General features: G+C 43.8%; 1 protein-coding gene across 2 annotated transcripts in view; it reads right to left on the minus strand.

Moving 5' to 3' along the window:
- Positions 1-14,183, minus strand: part of TRABD (TraB domain containing) — a 49,907-nt gene that overhangs the window by 6,821 nt on the left and 28,903 nt on the right. Inside the window, exons 7-10 of one of the 2 annotated variants that reach the window (XM_073328290.1) lie at positions 13,742-13,842; positions 7,039-7,178; positions 4,762-4,929; positions 502-613 (exon numbers count right to left, since the gene is read on the minus strand). In XM_073328290.1, the coding sequence (XP_073184391.1) occupies positions 502-613; positions 4,762-4,929; positions 7,039-7,178; positions 13,742-13,842 (521 nt within the window). Of the gene's footprint in view, positions 1-501; positions 614-4,761; positions 4,935-7,038; positions 7,179-13,741; positions 13,843-14,183 lie in introns of both variants that reach the window. The other variant, XM_073328291.1, reaches the window with a different exon arrangement.

The raw sequence follows: 14,183 nt of genomic DNA on the forward strand, positions 1-14,183 counted from the left end.
CCCACCCCGTCTCTCTAATACCCTGGGACCGACACTTAAACCTATGTTGTTTGTTAATAAACTTTTTTGTAGTAACACACGACTCTCTCTCAGTGCTGCTGTACTAAAGTGAAGTGTGGGTCTTCAGCTAACCTAACAAGCTAATGTGGGCACCATCTCTTTGGAGGCAGTGAACTTAACAACTTCCAGTGAGAGGAACTGGACACTCCAGAGAGATGTCTCTTGGGAACTGGGGTTCACTGATTGTTACCTACAAGGCAAGTTTTGGACTGACAGAGTCCTGAAGAGTTTGCTGGCAAGGCAGACAAGCTGGTGAAGCGGGGAGCTGACACTCAGCTTAGCAGCAGCAAAGCTCATTCTTGTTGAGGCAGACTGGTAACAGTGTGGCTCACGGTTCTGGGTGACCTGAGCAAGATGTTATAAGCATTAAAAACAAAGGCTACTGCAGACTGTAAAGCTGAGGAGCTACTAAATCAACACCCAAAAAGGAAAGAAAGTTACCTCATGATTTCCTGGATGTTTAAGTCAGTGTTCCAGTTCTTTTCTATTCCAGGCACATGACCCATCCCAACCACTCCAACTACAACAGACGGGATACATTTTCTGGGTTCAGCTAAGAGAGAAGAGGGGAAAAAAAATATATCAGTCTCTTCTCCAGTGAGAAAAACATTGCCAAACTGTAAGCAATCTTTAAATTAAAAAAAAAAAGTAATCATATTTCAAGGGAACAATTTCAATTACGCCCCGTAAACATGAAACAAAATTTTTCAAAAAGTTAAAAAACACATGTATAAACACACCCCCATATGTAACTTATTTTGACTAGCTCTAGTGCTACTTTAAGTCCTAGAAGCTCCAGCTGGGGCAGAATGCAGCTCCTCCCTAGTACAGCCTGCCATGAGCACATAAAATTGGGGGAAGTTTTTGCATTGCCTTCTTATTGGCTTCTGAAGGGCAGCATTCAAGGTTTTCAGCAATGATCCAAAAAGCCCTGAATGATCTCACACCTGGTCCCCTGAAAGACCTCCTCTCCTATTATATCCAGCTGTGGCAGTCAAGGTTGACAGATAAGCACTTGGTGTTGGAAGCTTACATATCGTAGTAAGTCACTCTCCATTGCCCATCTTTGGAATTTGGGTAACCTAGATCACCCGAGTCTAGTGACCATCAGGGTACAATACAAAACACGTTTGGGCCCCGAGCCTGCAAAGGGAGCTCTGCAAAATTGGACCCTTCCGTCTACACAGAGTGCCACTGATTTCAGTGGGGATCCTAAGCAGCACAGAGTTTGGCCCACCTGGTTCTCTTTACATGACTGGGCAATTATCCTATTTTTAAAGTATCTGATGGTCTTCTTTATTTTTGTTTTGGGAGCGGCATTTCCAATTTGTGTTTCAAGCACTTAATATCCCTTGCTCAAATATAAATAAAAATGAACCTCAAATCACCTTCTAATATGCACTCACTATTTAGCCCACCAAAGTCTCAAGAACAAATTTTGAGGTCCTATTTGAATACATGGCCTTTGAATACATGAACCTCAAAACATGGTATAAGGTTTTAGCTCCCCAACTTGAGTAAATGCTACAGCAAGACTGGTGCCATTCTGGTTCTCTCTGCCAGGTATGGTGGATCAGCATGATGGGGATAAATCAACATATAAATAATAAATACACAAACAAGATTCTCCTTTTTGCCTGATTCACTAAGAAATTCACACTAGTGTTTTCTGACACCATAAATTGCTTGTGACGTGCACACATGCGTGCACACACACAACACACAGTTGTGTGCTAGACTTCTTCAGCTAACAATTCAATAAATGAAAAGCCTCAGAGACAGACAATCTCCTTGAAAATCCAGCTGCTTTCTTCTATCCCCTAGGTCTTTGCCTGATCTCTCCCCTGAATTTTCTCTTTGTTCCAAATAGCTTTTATCTATCCTCCCTACTGTTTTTTCCTTTCCACTCTTTGCTTCATTGTCTCCCCTTCCTCTACTCCACGCTCCCCCCATTTTTACTTCTCTTCTCCCCCTTCACCAGCATGAACAGATTAAAGAGTTTTGGGGCCCTGTGAACTATGGAATTGGGAGCCCACCCACCTCCCTTAAACTAAACAAGAGCATGTGATATATTGTCTGCAAATAAAAGAAAAATCTACATTTATTATTAGATCAGAGGAGACTTTTAAAAATATGAAATATATTAATAGAGATAGAATATTTAAATATTCATGGCAATTTAATTTAAAAAAAAAATCTAATACCCACTCTCCTTTTTCTCCAGGAAATGTTACCTAAGTAGGCTAATCACTTGGCTATATTTATGCAACATGACTTAGAAATGAGCTTGACTATGCTCAGCTGGCTCTGCACCTCGAGGGAAAGTGATCCGGACGAACACAAAACTTGCTGGAGACCATACAAATCACACAAGAGCAAGTAGTTTGGTACATTGGGTTTCGGAGGCTCTTGAGCCAGAGACAATTCGCTGCCTTTTAAAAAAGGGGCAGAACTAAGAGGAACTTTACCAGCTCCTAAGGAAAAGGGGCATTGAGTCTCAGCTGGCTCTGGACGCAAGTTTGATCCAAATTGATACAAATAAGGGACTGAGACACTGATTGTGGGATTGGGCTTCAGCAGCTGAGGGAGCAGGAAAGCTGGTTCTTTACCCCTGGGAAGAAGAAACATGGGTGCCATAATGGCCAGCCACCAGGACCCCAAAGCAGATACCTGATGGGTCACGACACCAGTGCCAGCAAGGAGGCCCAAAGAGCCAAGCACAAGCTGAACCCTGAGAAGGGACTTGAGAAACCAGACCCCACCCTGAAGTTCCCCTACTCTTACATGGCCCTGATCGCCATGGCCATCCCAGAGACAGCCAAGAAGCAGCCCAGCTGCCAGGGTGCCAAACCTGTCTGCATCTCCCTAGGGAGCCAAACCTGAGTGGCACTGTGATGCTGTGTGGCAGGTCACAATGCCACTCACTGATGTTTGCCCCCCTCTTCCATTCATAAGCCATGGTGAGGGGGGTGTCAGAGGGCAGCTGGGCCAAACCTGGTCAGAACCCAAATAGAGCTGCCACCTCCAAGAGTCCGAAAAAAACAGCCACTGCTTTCCCCACTGCTTCAGTTCCCAGGTGCCACCCCTCCCCACACAGCCTGACCCTCCTCTTCCCCTCCCAGGTGTCCCCCCTACCACAAGCCTGAACCTCCCTTCCCCTTCCACACAGTGCCACGTACACAGCCTGACCCCCCTCCTCTTCCTTGCCCAGGTGTCCCCCCCCCACACAGCTGGACTTTCTCCTCCCCACACAACCAGATCCCACTCTTCTTCCTCATCCAGGTGCCCCCACCACTGCCAAGACTTCTCTTCTTCCCCTCCCAAGTACCCCATCCCCACCAGCCTGAGCCTCCCTTGCCCACCCCTACCCTCAGCCTGACTCCCTTGGCCTATAAGCCCTTAACACCCACCCCCTGCCAGGAGCCCCAGCCCAGGGAGCCCCCCTGCTATACCCTCCCAAACTCCAGGAGCCCCTGCTTCACCCACCACAATCCCTGCTCCTTATGCCTCCCCAATGGTAGGCCTTGGGCCCATCCTGCTTTCCAGCACCAAGAGAAGCAGGAGCTACCGTGCCAGCATGAAGAGCAGGACCTGGGTGGAGCCCCTTTCTACTCGTGTCCCTTGGAGCATCTCCTTTTTAGTGATGGAATCTAATCTACCCCCCCCCCCTTTTCCTCCTTCATCTCTCATCACCAGGCTCAATCATGCATGAGGCCATTGCCATGCTGATCTTGCATAAAGCAGTTTTGTTTTGCTGCTGGAAACTATGTGATTCTGAGCAGTTTCACCCTGGTCCTCTTGGGTCACATGGGAAGTGCCATGCAGAGAAACTGCACAAACTATCCTCCACTACTGCTGAGGTATTTGGGAGGAGAGAGGTGGTAAATTTTATCACCTTTTCTTCTCGGAGAACTCCAGACCCAACAGTAAAGGGAGACAGTTCACATGTTGCTTTGACACCTACTGCTTCCCTCATGACCCAAATGGGACTGACAGCAAAACTGAATGATTTTTCTCCAGTTTCACTCTGCTGCTGCTCCAGCTGGAATCACGGAGGAAAACACCATGTGAGGGAGCAGCAGAGGCCCAAGTGCAACATTTGTGAAATTTTAAAAGCGGGAGACAGTCTCGGTGGACCTACACTAAAGTTACATCTAAGATCTTCTTAAGATATCAGGTATAAAATAACCCATAATTTATTATTTTATGCATCCCAAGGGATTATGGATCACAAAAGTGACAGCCAAGTGCCTTTAGAGACATGAGAAACAATATTCAGTATGCGCACCCTCCCTGAAGTATATTATTGCTTTTATAAAAGAAGACTAGAGTCCCATCCTGTGCTGTAATATTGACTCCTGCATTTTTCAAACTTTAGCAGCCTAATTAGTATTTTCCTGTTTTGAAATAGGCATGATGGGAAGGAGGAATCCATTATTCAAAGCACTCTCATAAAGCTAAAAATTTCATTCTACTTCTATTTGTAGAAGAGGCTGTCATACTAATTTAACAATATTCTCCCTTATTTTTTAAGCATTATAATTTACGAAGACATCTCATTTATTACACCTGGTACCTATCTACAAAGCAAGATGGCAAAGCTTTTCAGATTTCCTGAGAAGAAGGAAAATCATGGAGTACTACATTAAGAACATATTGCTTGCTAAACACAAAGTTAAGAATCTGCTTTAAAGCAATTACTTTCTGAAGCACGAGGTAGTTCTATTCGCTTAGCTGCTTGCTTCAACATGTAGGTCAAGTAAATATCTCGCTCCGATACAATTGTTCGATGAAGATCAGGAAATTCTCCAATCATTTCAGCCATCATCTGCTCCAGTAAATCCTTCTGTTTACACTTCTCCACGTCATCTTTACTGAAAGAAAGAGAAACAGTCCCAATGTCTGTAGAGTCATATTCTAAGCAGTGTGTCTGAACTCAGTGAAAGGGAAAGAAAGTGGTCAATCATCTAAGAGCTATTCAATAGAAGTCAGTCATTACGCCTTACTCATGGGAAGCTAAACAAATACATAAATTGGCCGCACACCTGACAACGTGCCAAGGCTTTGAGGGAAGGCGCTATCACCACTGCCCAGTTAAGGAGCATTATTTACAGTGCTCCTCCTGGGGCTTGTCAAGCAGTCCTGAAGCAGCAAGATCAGTCACCACAACACAGAGCATTTGAGAGCATGCACAGGGAGAGGAACAGAAGGACACCTCCAAAGGTGTACCCTCAAAGCCATGAATTGGAGGAAACGGGAAGAATTCTGTATGTTCCTATTAAAGTCGGACACCCCCGCTGAAGATCTGAGGAAAAAAGTTCTGAGCTGGCAATCCCCTGAGTGGGAGTGAGGAATGAGGATGAGTAAGAAGCTGCAGAGCAAATTCAGCTCATTTACCACGTAGTACTGTAGTATTTCTGGGAGTTCTGAGCCTTGGGTTTGTTTCTAGAGTTGTAGCGCGGGCGATAGTTAAAAGAAACATGAAAATAAACGTTTATGTAAATAAAAGTAATGAAGACACCAAAATGTGTTTTATTTGCTTACTTTCCATATAGCTGAGTCATGAAACGTTCTGGGACTGGGGACATTGCCACAGGAGCCAAGGACAACCAAAAGCAGAAGTGTACTGTGCATTTTCTACAGAGTATCTTAAGGAGATCATTCCAGCTTGTTTGGACTAAATGTAGATATTTATTTAAAAACCCTTCACATAACCATCAGGATATGAGTGTACCAGAACTGAGTCATCATGATCTTAAAACGTTACCGCTGTCTTTCCTTACCTCCCTCTTACCCTCTATATTGTTACCATCAGTTGTTGTCACACACAAACTTAGATTGTAAGCTCACCTGTGTAGGGACATTTCCCATACACATAATAATCAACAAAATTTGCCTGTTCTTATTTAATGATCAATGTCTTCCTGGGAGGAAAATGCAGAGAGGAGTTGCACAGAAATCCACCTTTCAGTCAATGAAAATTTTCTTAAAATAAGAGCAAAATTCATGTCACAGGCTGACAATGAAGCATATTAGTTACCCCCATATTTTGTAGATCAGCTGCTAGTTAACAAGTCAAAAGAAAGAGTCAGACACTGGCTCCAAAACTGGATTTGGCAATATATGCATAAATGGAAACAGCAATAAATGAAACCTAAATTAAAGCAAGGATGGGAGACAGAAGGTGAAACCGTCTTGGTTCAGTTCTAGGTCCCTAAAAACCCATGTAGTTTCCTCTAAGCTGTTCATGGTTCCAGTCACAAGAGCACTGGACAGGTGCTATGGGTCAGACAGAATGGTCCAATGGATTTTCGCATATATCCTCCTCACCCAATCCCCTGCAAACCCACTACCACTCTTTATACATCTGCTGGGAGCACAAGTAAATTGCAAGGGCATCTAGGAATGCACTCCTCAGCCATGCAAATTAATGCTGCTTTTGCAGAATTATTTGGCCCCACCTATTTTTTTTGGAAGGAAAAAATCCACAGACAGAACAACGGGAATGGGAACCATTGCATTATTGTAACACTTCCTGGAAAGCTAACAAAGACCCTTTATAAAGGGTGATATTAATGAACAGAACAGTCAGACATTTAAAGGTTACAGTCCATAGTCTCTTCTGTGCCAAGACCTCCTTGCATAGAGAGCTGGTAATCGTATCTCAGTTCTCAAGCTGAAATATGACAGCACGCTATGGTCCCTAAGGGACCATAAAACAGCTGTGAATTGACACAGTAGAGCTCCACTTTGTCCCTGTCACAATCCCTTCTTCTACCAAAGGGTGCAGGGAGGCTGGACAGGAATAAGAACTTGCTGATAATTCTTCCTCTAGGCTGATTTTGAGCCCAATCATCTCCGACAGATTGCTGAGGACTTTCATCTCCCACTGAAGTGAAACTGAGGATGCTCAGCAAACTGCAGGATCGGTTACTTACAATCTACCTTTCAAATAAAGCTAAAAACACTTACTCATACCTGATTGGGTCAGATAAGAAGCAGAGGCCCCAGGCAAGCTTGACTTTTTGCCAGAAAGAAAGTGCAGCGATGGCTCTCTTAAACGTAACAGGGATAGGTCTGTCCCCAAGATGAAACTTACAGAAAGGTACTTTACCAGCCTGCAAGAGAAGGCACACATTAGCTGTTAGCAGATTGTTAGGACACCATTACTAGTTACACTAACCTACATGTTCTAAAGAACACTAAGGAAACAAGGGCAAATATCATCACACTTACATATCAGGTAAATGGAGGTTACTTACAGGTGACTGGAAGTTCTTTGAGATGTGTGGTCCCTATCTGTATTCCACACATGGGTATGCATGCGTGCCAGAGTCCAGAAATTCTGACAAGCAGTGTCCATTGGCCCACACATGTATAGTGGATCTCCTCATTCTCCCGACCAAGAGCACAAGAAGCAGTGCAGGCTGATGCCCCTCCTGTTCCTCTTCTTACCTCAAATCCAGCAGGATCCAAAGCAGAGGGGACAGAAGATGGGTAGTGGAATACAGATCAGGACCACAGATCTCAAAGAACAGCCAGTTACAGGTATGTAACCTTCATTGCTTCTTCGAGTGCTAGTCCCATGTATTCTGCACATGGGTGATTGACAAGCAGTGCTCAGATATGAGCAGGGTGTGAGGAAGATGCTTGCAGTACTGCAATTCTCACTGCTGCATCTGGCCTGAACTAGCACCCAATGCATAGAGAACGTATGGAAGGAGCTCCAGGTGGCCGGTCTGCATATATCTAGTATTGGAATGTCTTGTATGGATGCTGTAGAGGTGGCGTTTGCCCTTGTGGAGTGTGCCCTGACTCCATCAGGAGGAGGTATGTGTGCTAACCTGTAGCGTTCAATGATGCACCCAGAAACCCAGTTAGAGATTCTCACAGAGGATATTGCTTGACCTCACAATCTTTCTCCTTTGGCGAGAAAAAGTCTTGGTGATTTTCTGATAGGCTTGGTCCTTTGCAAGTAGAACACCAGGGCACATCTGATGTCAATGAAGTCGTGTCTCTTTGGCAGAAGCATGGGGTTTTGGAAAAAAAAAAAAAGGACAGGTAAAAATGGATACTTTGGTTTACATGGAATTCAGAAATAACCTTGGGGAGGAACTTAGGATGGAGGCAAAGAGATGCCTTTTCCCTGTGAAAAACTGTTTAAAGAGAGTCTGCCATGATTGCTCCCAACTCACTCACCCTCCTGGCTGAAGCGCTTGCAACAAAAAATGAAACTTTCATAGACAGGTGGGACATGACACATGTCACGAAGGGTTCAAACGGTGGTCTGGGGTGTGTTGACAGGAGGAGGTTGGAGGTCCCATTGAGGTGTAGGTTTGACCACTGGTGGAAAGGTCCTGACTAGGCCCCTCCTGAATCTTACTGCAGTTAGGGGGGTGAAGACAGAGGGAGGGAGGCAGGCAGGCACTAATCAGTCACTGTGAGATGGACTCACAGTGAGCTAATGGAAAGGCCCGAGTTTTTTAGATACAGGAGATAATCTAAAACAGCCGGAATATCTGCAATGCCTGGAGAAGGCGGATTATGCTCCACACAACTAGAGAAATGTCTCTATTTAGCTAGATAACAGATCCTAGCTGAATCCTTCCTACTCTGGCTAAGGATAGCCTGAACAGGTGCCGAACAGGAGCGTTCTACTCCTGATGCCCATCCAAACACCAGAATGTGAGATGGAATGGGTCCAGATTGGGGTATTTGATGCTGCCCCCCCTCCTGAATTAGGAGGTCTGGGAAGGGGCAGGTCCTGGACCAGGGGGAAGGTTGATATTTTCAGGAGCTCTGGGAACGAAAACTGTCTGGGCCAATTGGGTGGTAGGAGAATGACTCTGGCCCTGTCATGACAGATCTTTCTCAGGACTTGCAGTAGCCGGGGAATGGGATTGTTTGTCCATGACAACAGGAGATCACCATGCTAGAAGCTATGGCTCATAGTTCCTCTGAAACGGTACAGGGGAAGTTTTCCGTTTGCTTGGAGAACAAAAAGATCCCATTGAGGTGTACCCCACTGAGTAAATATTTTCTTCAGGACAGAGTCATGACTCTCCTACTCGAGGTCCACTGTGAAGTGCCTGCTCAGGTTGTCTGCTAAAAAGTTCTGACCACCTGGGAGGTACATGGCTTGCTTTTAGTCAAAGAGGAAGAGATCCTGCTCCGCCCTGTTTATGTGAAGGACCACAGTGATGCTGTCTGACATCACTTGGATATGGAGCAAATGCATAAGCCGGAGAAAGGATCCGCAAGCCAAGTGGACTGCTCTCCATTCTAATACAATGGATGTGCAGTCTGGCCTCCCATGGAGTCCAGGTACCTTGTGCAGTGGAGTTGTTCAGGTGAGCACCCCAACTCGGAAGGGAAGCTCCCGTTATGCTGGTGGCTCTGGGGGTGGAAGCATTGGAGGCAAAGCCCACTCTCACTCTCTCCAGGTTCCACCACCCAGGTGAGGGAGCCAATGACTCTGGCTGGAATGGTCACTTGGAGTTGATGTGACCTTTGTCTGGTGAATAGACTGACCAGAGCCAGGCCTGTAGACATTGTAGATGAAGGCTGGCAAATGGTGTCACCGAAGTGAAGCCATGTGGCCTAAAAATGAAAGGCACATTCTGACCACATTTCTTGGTCTGTAAGTAATCCATGTTATCAGGCTGCTCATTAACTGAAGTCTTTCTATTGGAAGGAAAACTCTCACAGAAACAGAATCCAGCGTGGCTCCAATGAAGGGCTGCTAGAAGTTGGAGCAGATACTCCATCACCATCTTGACCTCCTAGCAGGAGTGCCAATCACCCAGATATGGGAAATTGTAACTGCTGTCTCATTTAGGCTGCCACCACAGAAAAAACCTTTGTAAACACTCTGGGTGCTGTTGCTAGCCCAAAGGGGAGGGTGTCATCAGAGTAGTAGGCAGCTGGGAATAAGAAGCTGACTCAGGCCATGAGGCAATAAGAAGGAACTGGAGAGGCGTCAGCCCATATTGCCTCTTATGCTTGGTCAAGAGCATGAGGAGATTTACTGTGCACATACACACTGCTAGTTAAAATTTCCAGACTCAGGTGCATGGCGTGCATGTGCACCCATTGGGAGACAAAGAGGGACTAGCACTCAAAGAAAAATTTTATATTTTGTAGGCAAATAACATTTTCATTTTCAATGTAATATCTCAAAGGAATACTTCTTCCATGAAATGCAACAGTTATTACAATAAAAACCCAGGGCTCTATTCATATCAAACAGCACACTGACCCTCTCTATCTTCTTTTGTACCATACCGAATAAGTCATCAGCTTTTTGGCTAGGCAGAAAAAAGCTTTTTGCACATGACTGCATTTGATAGGATTGGGATCGAGACTTGGATTCAGATCTGGATAAGGTCAAAAGCAAAAATGATTTTAATTATTTTAAATTTTGCTTTCAGAGGATCTGTAATATCCTGGATCCATCACACAATATGGAGTGAGAGGCAGAAAGCCTAAGGCTGGTGGAAGTGGGATACTAGACACTACATGGCTTGCCCTGGTGAGAAAAGATTTTGCTATAACAGATCTTTGAGTCAGAGCTACGTGAAGCCACAGATCTTTTAAAGCCCTGTCTAGAACACATGAATTTCATGTTAGGTGGACCCTTACGCAAACCTCTTTCTCCGCCTCTCAAAAAGGTCCTTCCAAACATGATTTCAAAATACTTTGTTCTGTCAGTGAAGATTCAGATCAGTATCATTTTAGAAGAGGTTTGAGAGTTGGTATGGGTACTACTTTCTCAATTGGTATGAACATATTTCTGCCCAGCTTCTGCTGAGCAAGAAATAACATCTTAAGCCGGATACCACAAAAGAACCAGTCCATGGCTGGCAGCATGACAAATGGCAAATGAGGGAGAGGAACATTAAACCAAATGAAGCAAAGATACGAAGGTTTACTTCACAAATATTTAAAGGAACCAGACTCTCTATATAGTACGGGAACTTATTTGGGACAAAAGTGTCTTTCATATGATCAATAAGATAGATCACATCAAGGGCCTGATCCTGCAGTGTGACAGGATTGGGACCATAGTCACCTGGGCAAATGACTGAACTCAGTCCCATTTAGCCTTTTTGGATTAATACATTGGGGTTTATTAACATTCCAGAGGTAACTTCCCAGCACAAAATCCTGATGCTATTGACTTCAAAGGGACAAGGATTTCACTCCCTAGTGTTTTATCAAGTGATTTCTTGAGCCTTTAAATTTACTAGATGATTCAGGTAAATATGTCTAAATTGAGGCCACAAAAGATAAGCATTAAAAAGGGCTAAAATTTTACTTTAAAGTGACATCACCATATGCTCAGAGATTTGGGATAGATTTACAAGGTCCGGCTCTGTTTTCCACCTATAGGTTGCAAGCACAAGTAAAGTATTTTGGAAATCAGGTACCTGATTGTGTCTGCAAGCTCAGGAACTCAGTCATCCAGATTACCGTAGTTATATCTGCAAACAACTTTGGGCACAATTTTATGCCTATAATTACTACTTACTAGTTCCCACAAAACTATAAGTGCAACAAGAGTTAAGGCTAGGCTGAAAAAATGTGTCCCACTAACAACTATCCACCAAAGGACTGCAATAATCCTAGTATTTATGAATTCAGTTCCATGCAGATATGCAAGCATTGTATAAAACAGATTTGGTCAGTTTTGTTCCACTTAAACACACACTGGATTATAGAAAAAAACTGGAAAATATTTTTCAAATTATGACATTAAATTTCCTTGAGATTATTGTGAATGCAGAGACTAACATCAGCATACCTGCTGACACCCTCTTTCCTCTTATTTAAAAAAATAATTTTTATATTACAGCCTGTACAAAACTAGATTTACAATAGTACTTGGAGGGTGGAGGGATAGCTCAGTGGTTTGAGCATTAGCCTGCTAAACCCAGGGTTGAGAGTTCAATCCTTGAGGGGCCATTTAGGGATCTGGGGCAAAAATTGGGGATTGGTCCTGCTTTGAGCAGGGGGTTGGACTAAATGACCTCCTGAGGTCTCTTCCAACCCTGATATTCTATGATTCTATAATCCATTAGGAGTTCCAAAGACAATGGGCAGAATACCCCACTGCCTTGCATTTTGTGTAGTCATCAACACCTGTACAAAGCGGTTGTAAAATGCTACCATGCTGATTTGATACCACAGTATTTTCACTTTGCATAGGTGTAAATGACTACATAAGGGGCAGGCAGTGAGGAATCAAACCAAATGTGTTTACAAAATACAGAAATAAGTCTACTGGCAGGATTCTACTTTTCTCCTTCAATTGATAATGGACTTTCAGAAAAAAGGAGACATCAAGTTAGCAGCATTATTAAATTTAATGCCTGATGGGCTGACAAGGGTTCTGACACTGCAGAGTATTTGGTAGAACAATATGGGTCAGGACCAGTTAGTATATTACTACACAACCTTCTTGCTACTTTTCCCCCCTCCATTCCATTCCAAAAAAGGACTGGACACACACAGGTCCCATCAGATTAGTATTCAGCTTTGTGCCTCATAGCACAGCCCAGACATAGCATGATCAGTGTAACTGTATTACTTACTAATTACTGAACGAAAGCTCTGCAGTAAATGGCACTATTCACTCAATTTGACTGCATCAAAACAATTCAGCATTTAAAGATCCATGCAGTAAAACTGAAATGTCAAGAGACACTGAGTGGAGCAGGTCTCTGCTTAGTTTCCTAATACATCCAGTTCACTCCTTTCAAAGTCCTTCTACCTAGGACTCAGACTGTATTTCCCCATGAATTATAGCATATAGCTAAAAAGCAGTTTTCCTGGCATTGTTAAGCTGCAGGAGCACCATGAAATCCTTGTAGCATGTTCATGTTATCACACAAGTTTCTGTCCTGGGCTTAAAGGTGAACTGCAAACCAAACAAAGATTGTGTATGTGCCCTTTCCCTTATTACTACTATTTAGAGAGCTGCAAAGACTTTTTTCAGTCTGTCTTTTTATATTAGAGATAAGACATCTTGGATCCCCCCAGTTTTGGCTGGAGGATCCTCTGAACTAGGGATTCCCAAACTTGCCCCTGTCACAACCCTATTAGACTCTCCTAATGATTGTGGCCCCACTAGAAACTCTATTTATAACAACAGGTTTCAGAGTAGCAGCTGTTAGTCTGTATTCGCAAAAAGAAAAGGAGTACTTGTGGCACCTTAGAGACTAACAAATTTATTTGAGCATAAGCTTTCGTGAGCTACATGCATCTGATGAAGTGAGCTGTAGCTCACGAAAGCTTATGCTCAAATAAATTTGTTAGTCTCTAAGGTGCCACAAGTACTCCTTTTCTATTTATAACAAGTTTCAAAACACACCAGGCTCATGAAGAGACATCTTGTCTCAGCCAGTTTAGGGGAGATTTACCCCTCCACAGGACTGGCTACATTCTTATCTTGTAGGTGGTGTTCATAGGGTGGCTGGTTCTTCCTGCTACTGACAATAAAGGGAAATAAATGGTGCTGGGGAGCGGAGCAGCAGATTTTCACAGACACAAGTGTAGCAGAATCCATCTCTTATTCTTAGGGAGACAGCTGAATTCTGAGGCTGTCCTCATCTGTGTTCATGCTGCCGTGTTCCCCATGTGGTTCAACTGCCAGTTTAAGAAGTAGCGTTTCCTCTCTCACCCATTATGTGTATGTTCAGCTTCTGGATCACCAGACAGACAGTGCTGGCCAGCCTGCTCACACACCACCTCCCTTTCACACGAGGGATAGGAAAGACACAGCTTTTAAAAAAAAAAAAAATCAGTATTCCCCCAACAGTCACCACACAGTGCTATGTGAGATAACATTTTACATAACATGTTAACCTAAATATAGGGAAAACTGTGGGAACTGTTGGCAAATGTTGATTTTAACAGCCACCACTTCATATATTTAATTCAATTAATTACGTTTTTGCTCATTGCAAAAGTAGTACATTTTGTTAATTCAAAGTCTCTGGTCCCCTGTCCCCACTTCCCCCATAGAGAGTTCCAATGCAGTTGGGGAAATGCTGATCTGGAGAACTAGAAGGACAACATTGCCATCAGGACATAATGAACCTGAGCTGCAGCTCTCTCGCCCT

This window comes from Lepidochelys kempii, chromosome 1 (genome assembly GCF_965140265.1).
Source record: "Lepidochelys kempii isolate rLepKem1 chromosome 1, rLepKem1.hap2, whole genome shotgun sequence".
In the NCBI taxonomy this organism is placed as follows: Eukaryota; Metazoa; Chordata; order Testudines; family Cheloniidae; genus Lepidochelys; species Lepidochelys kempii.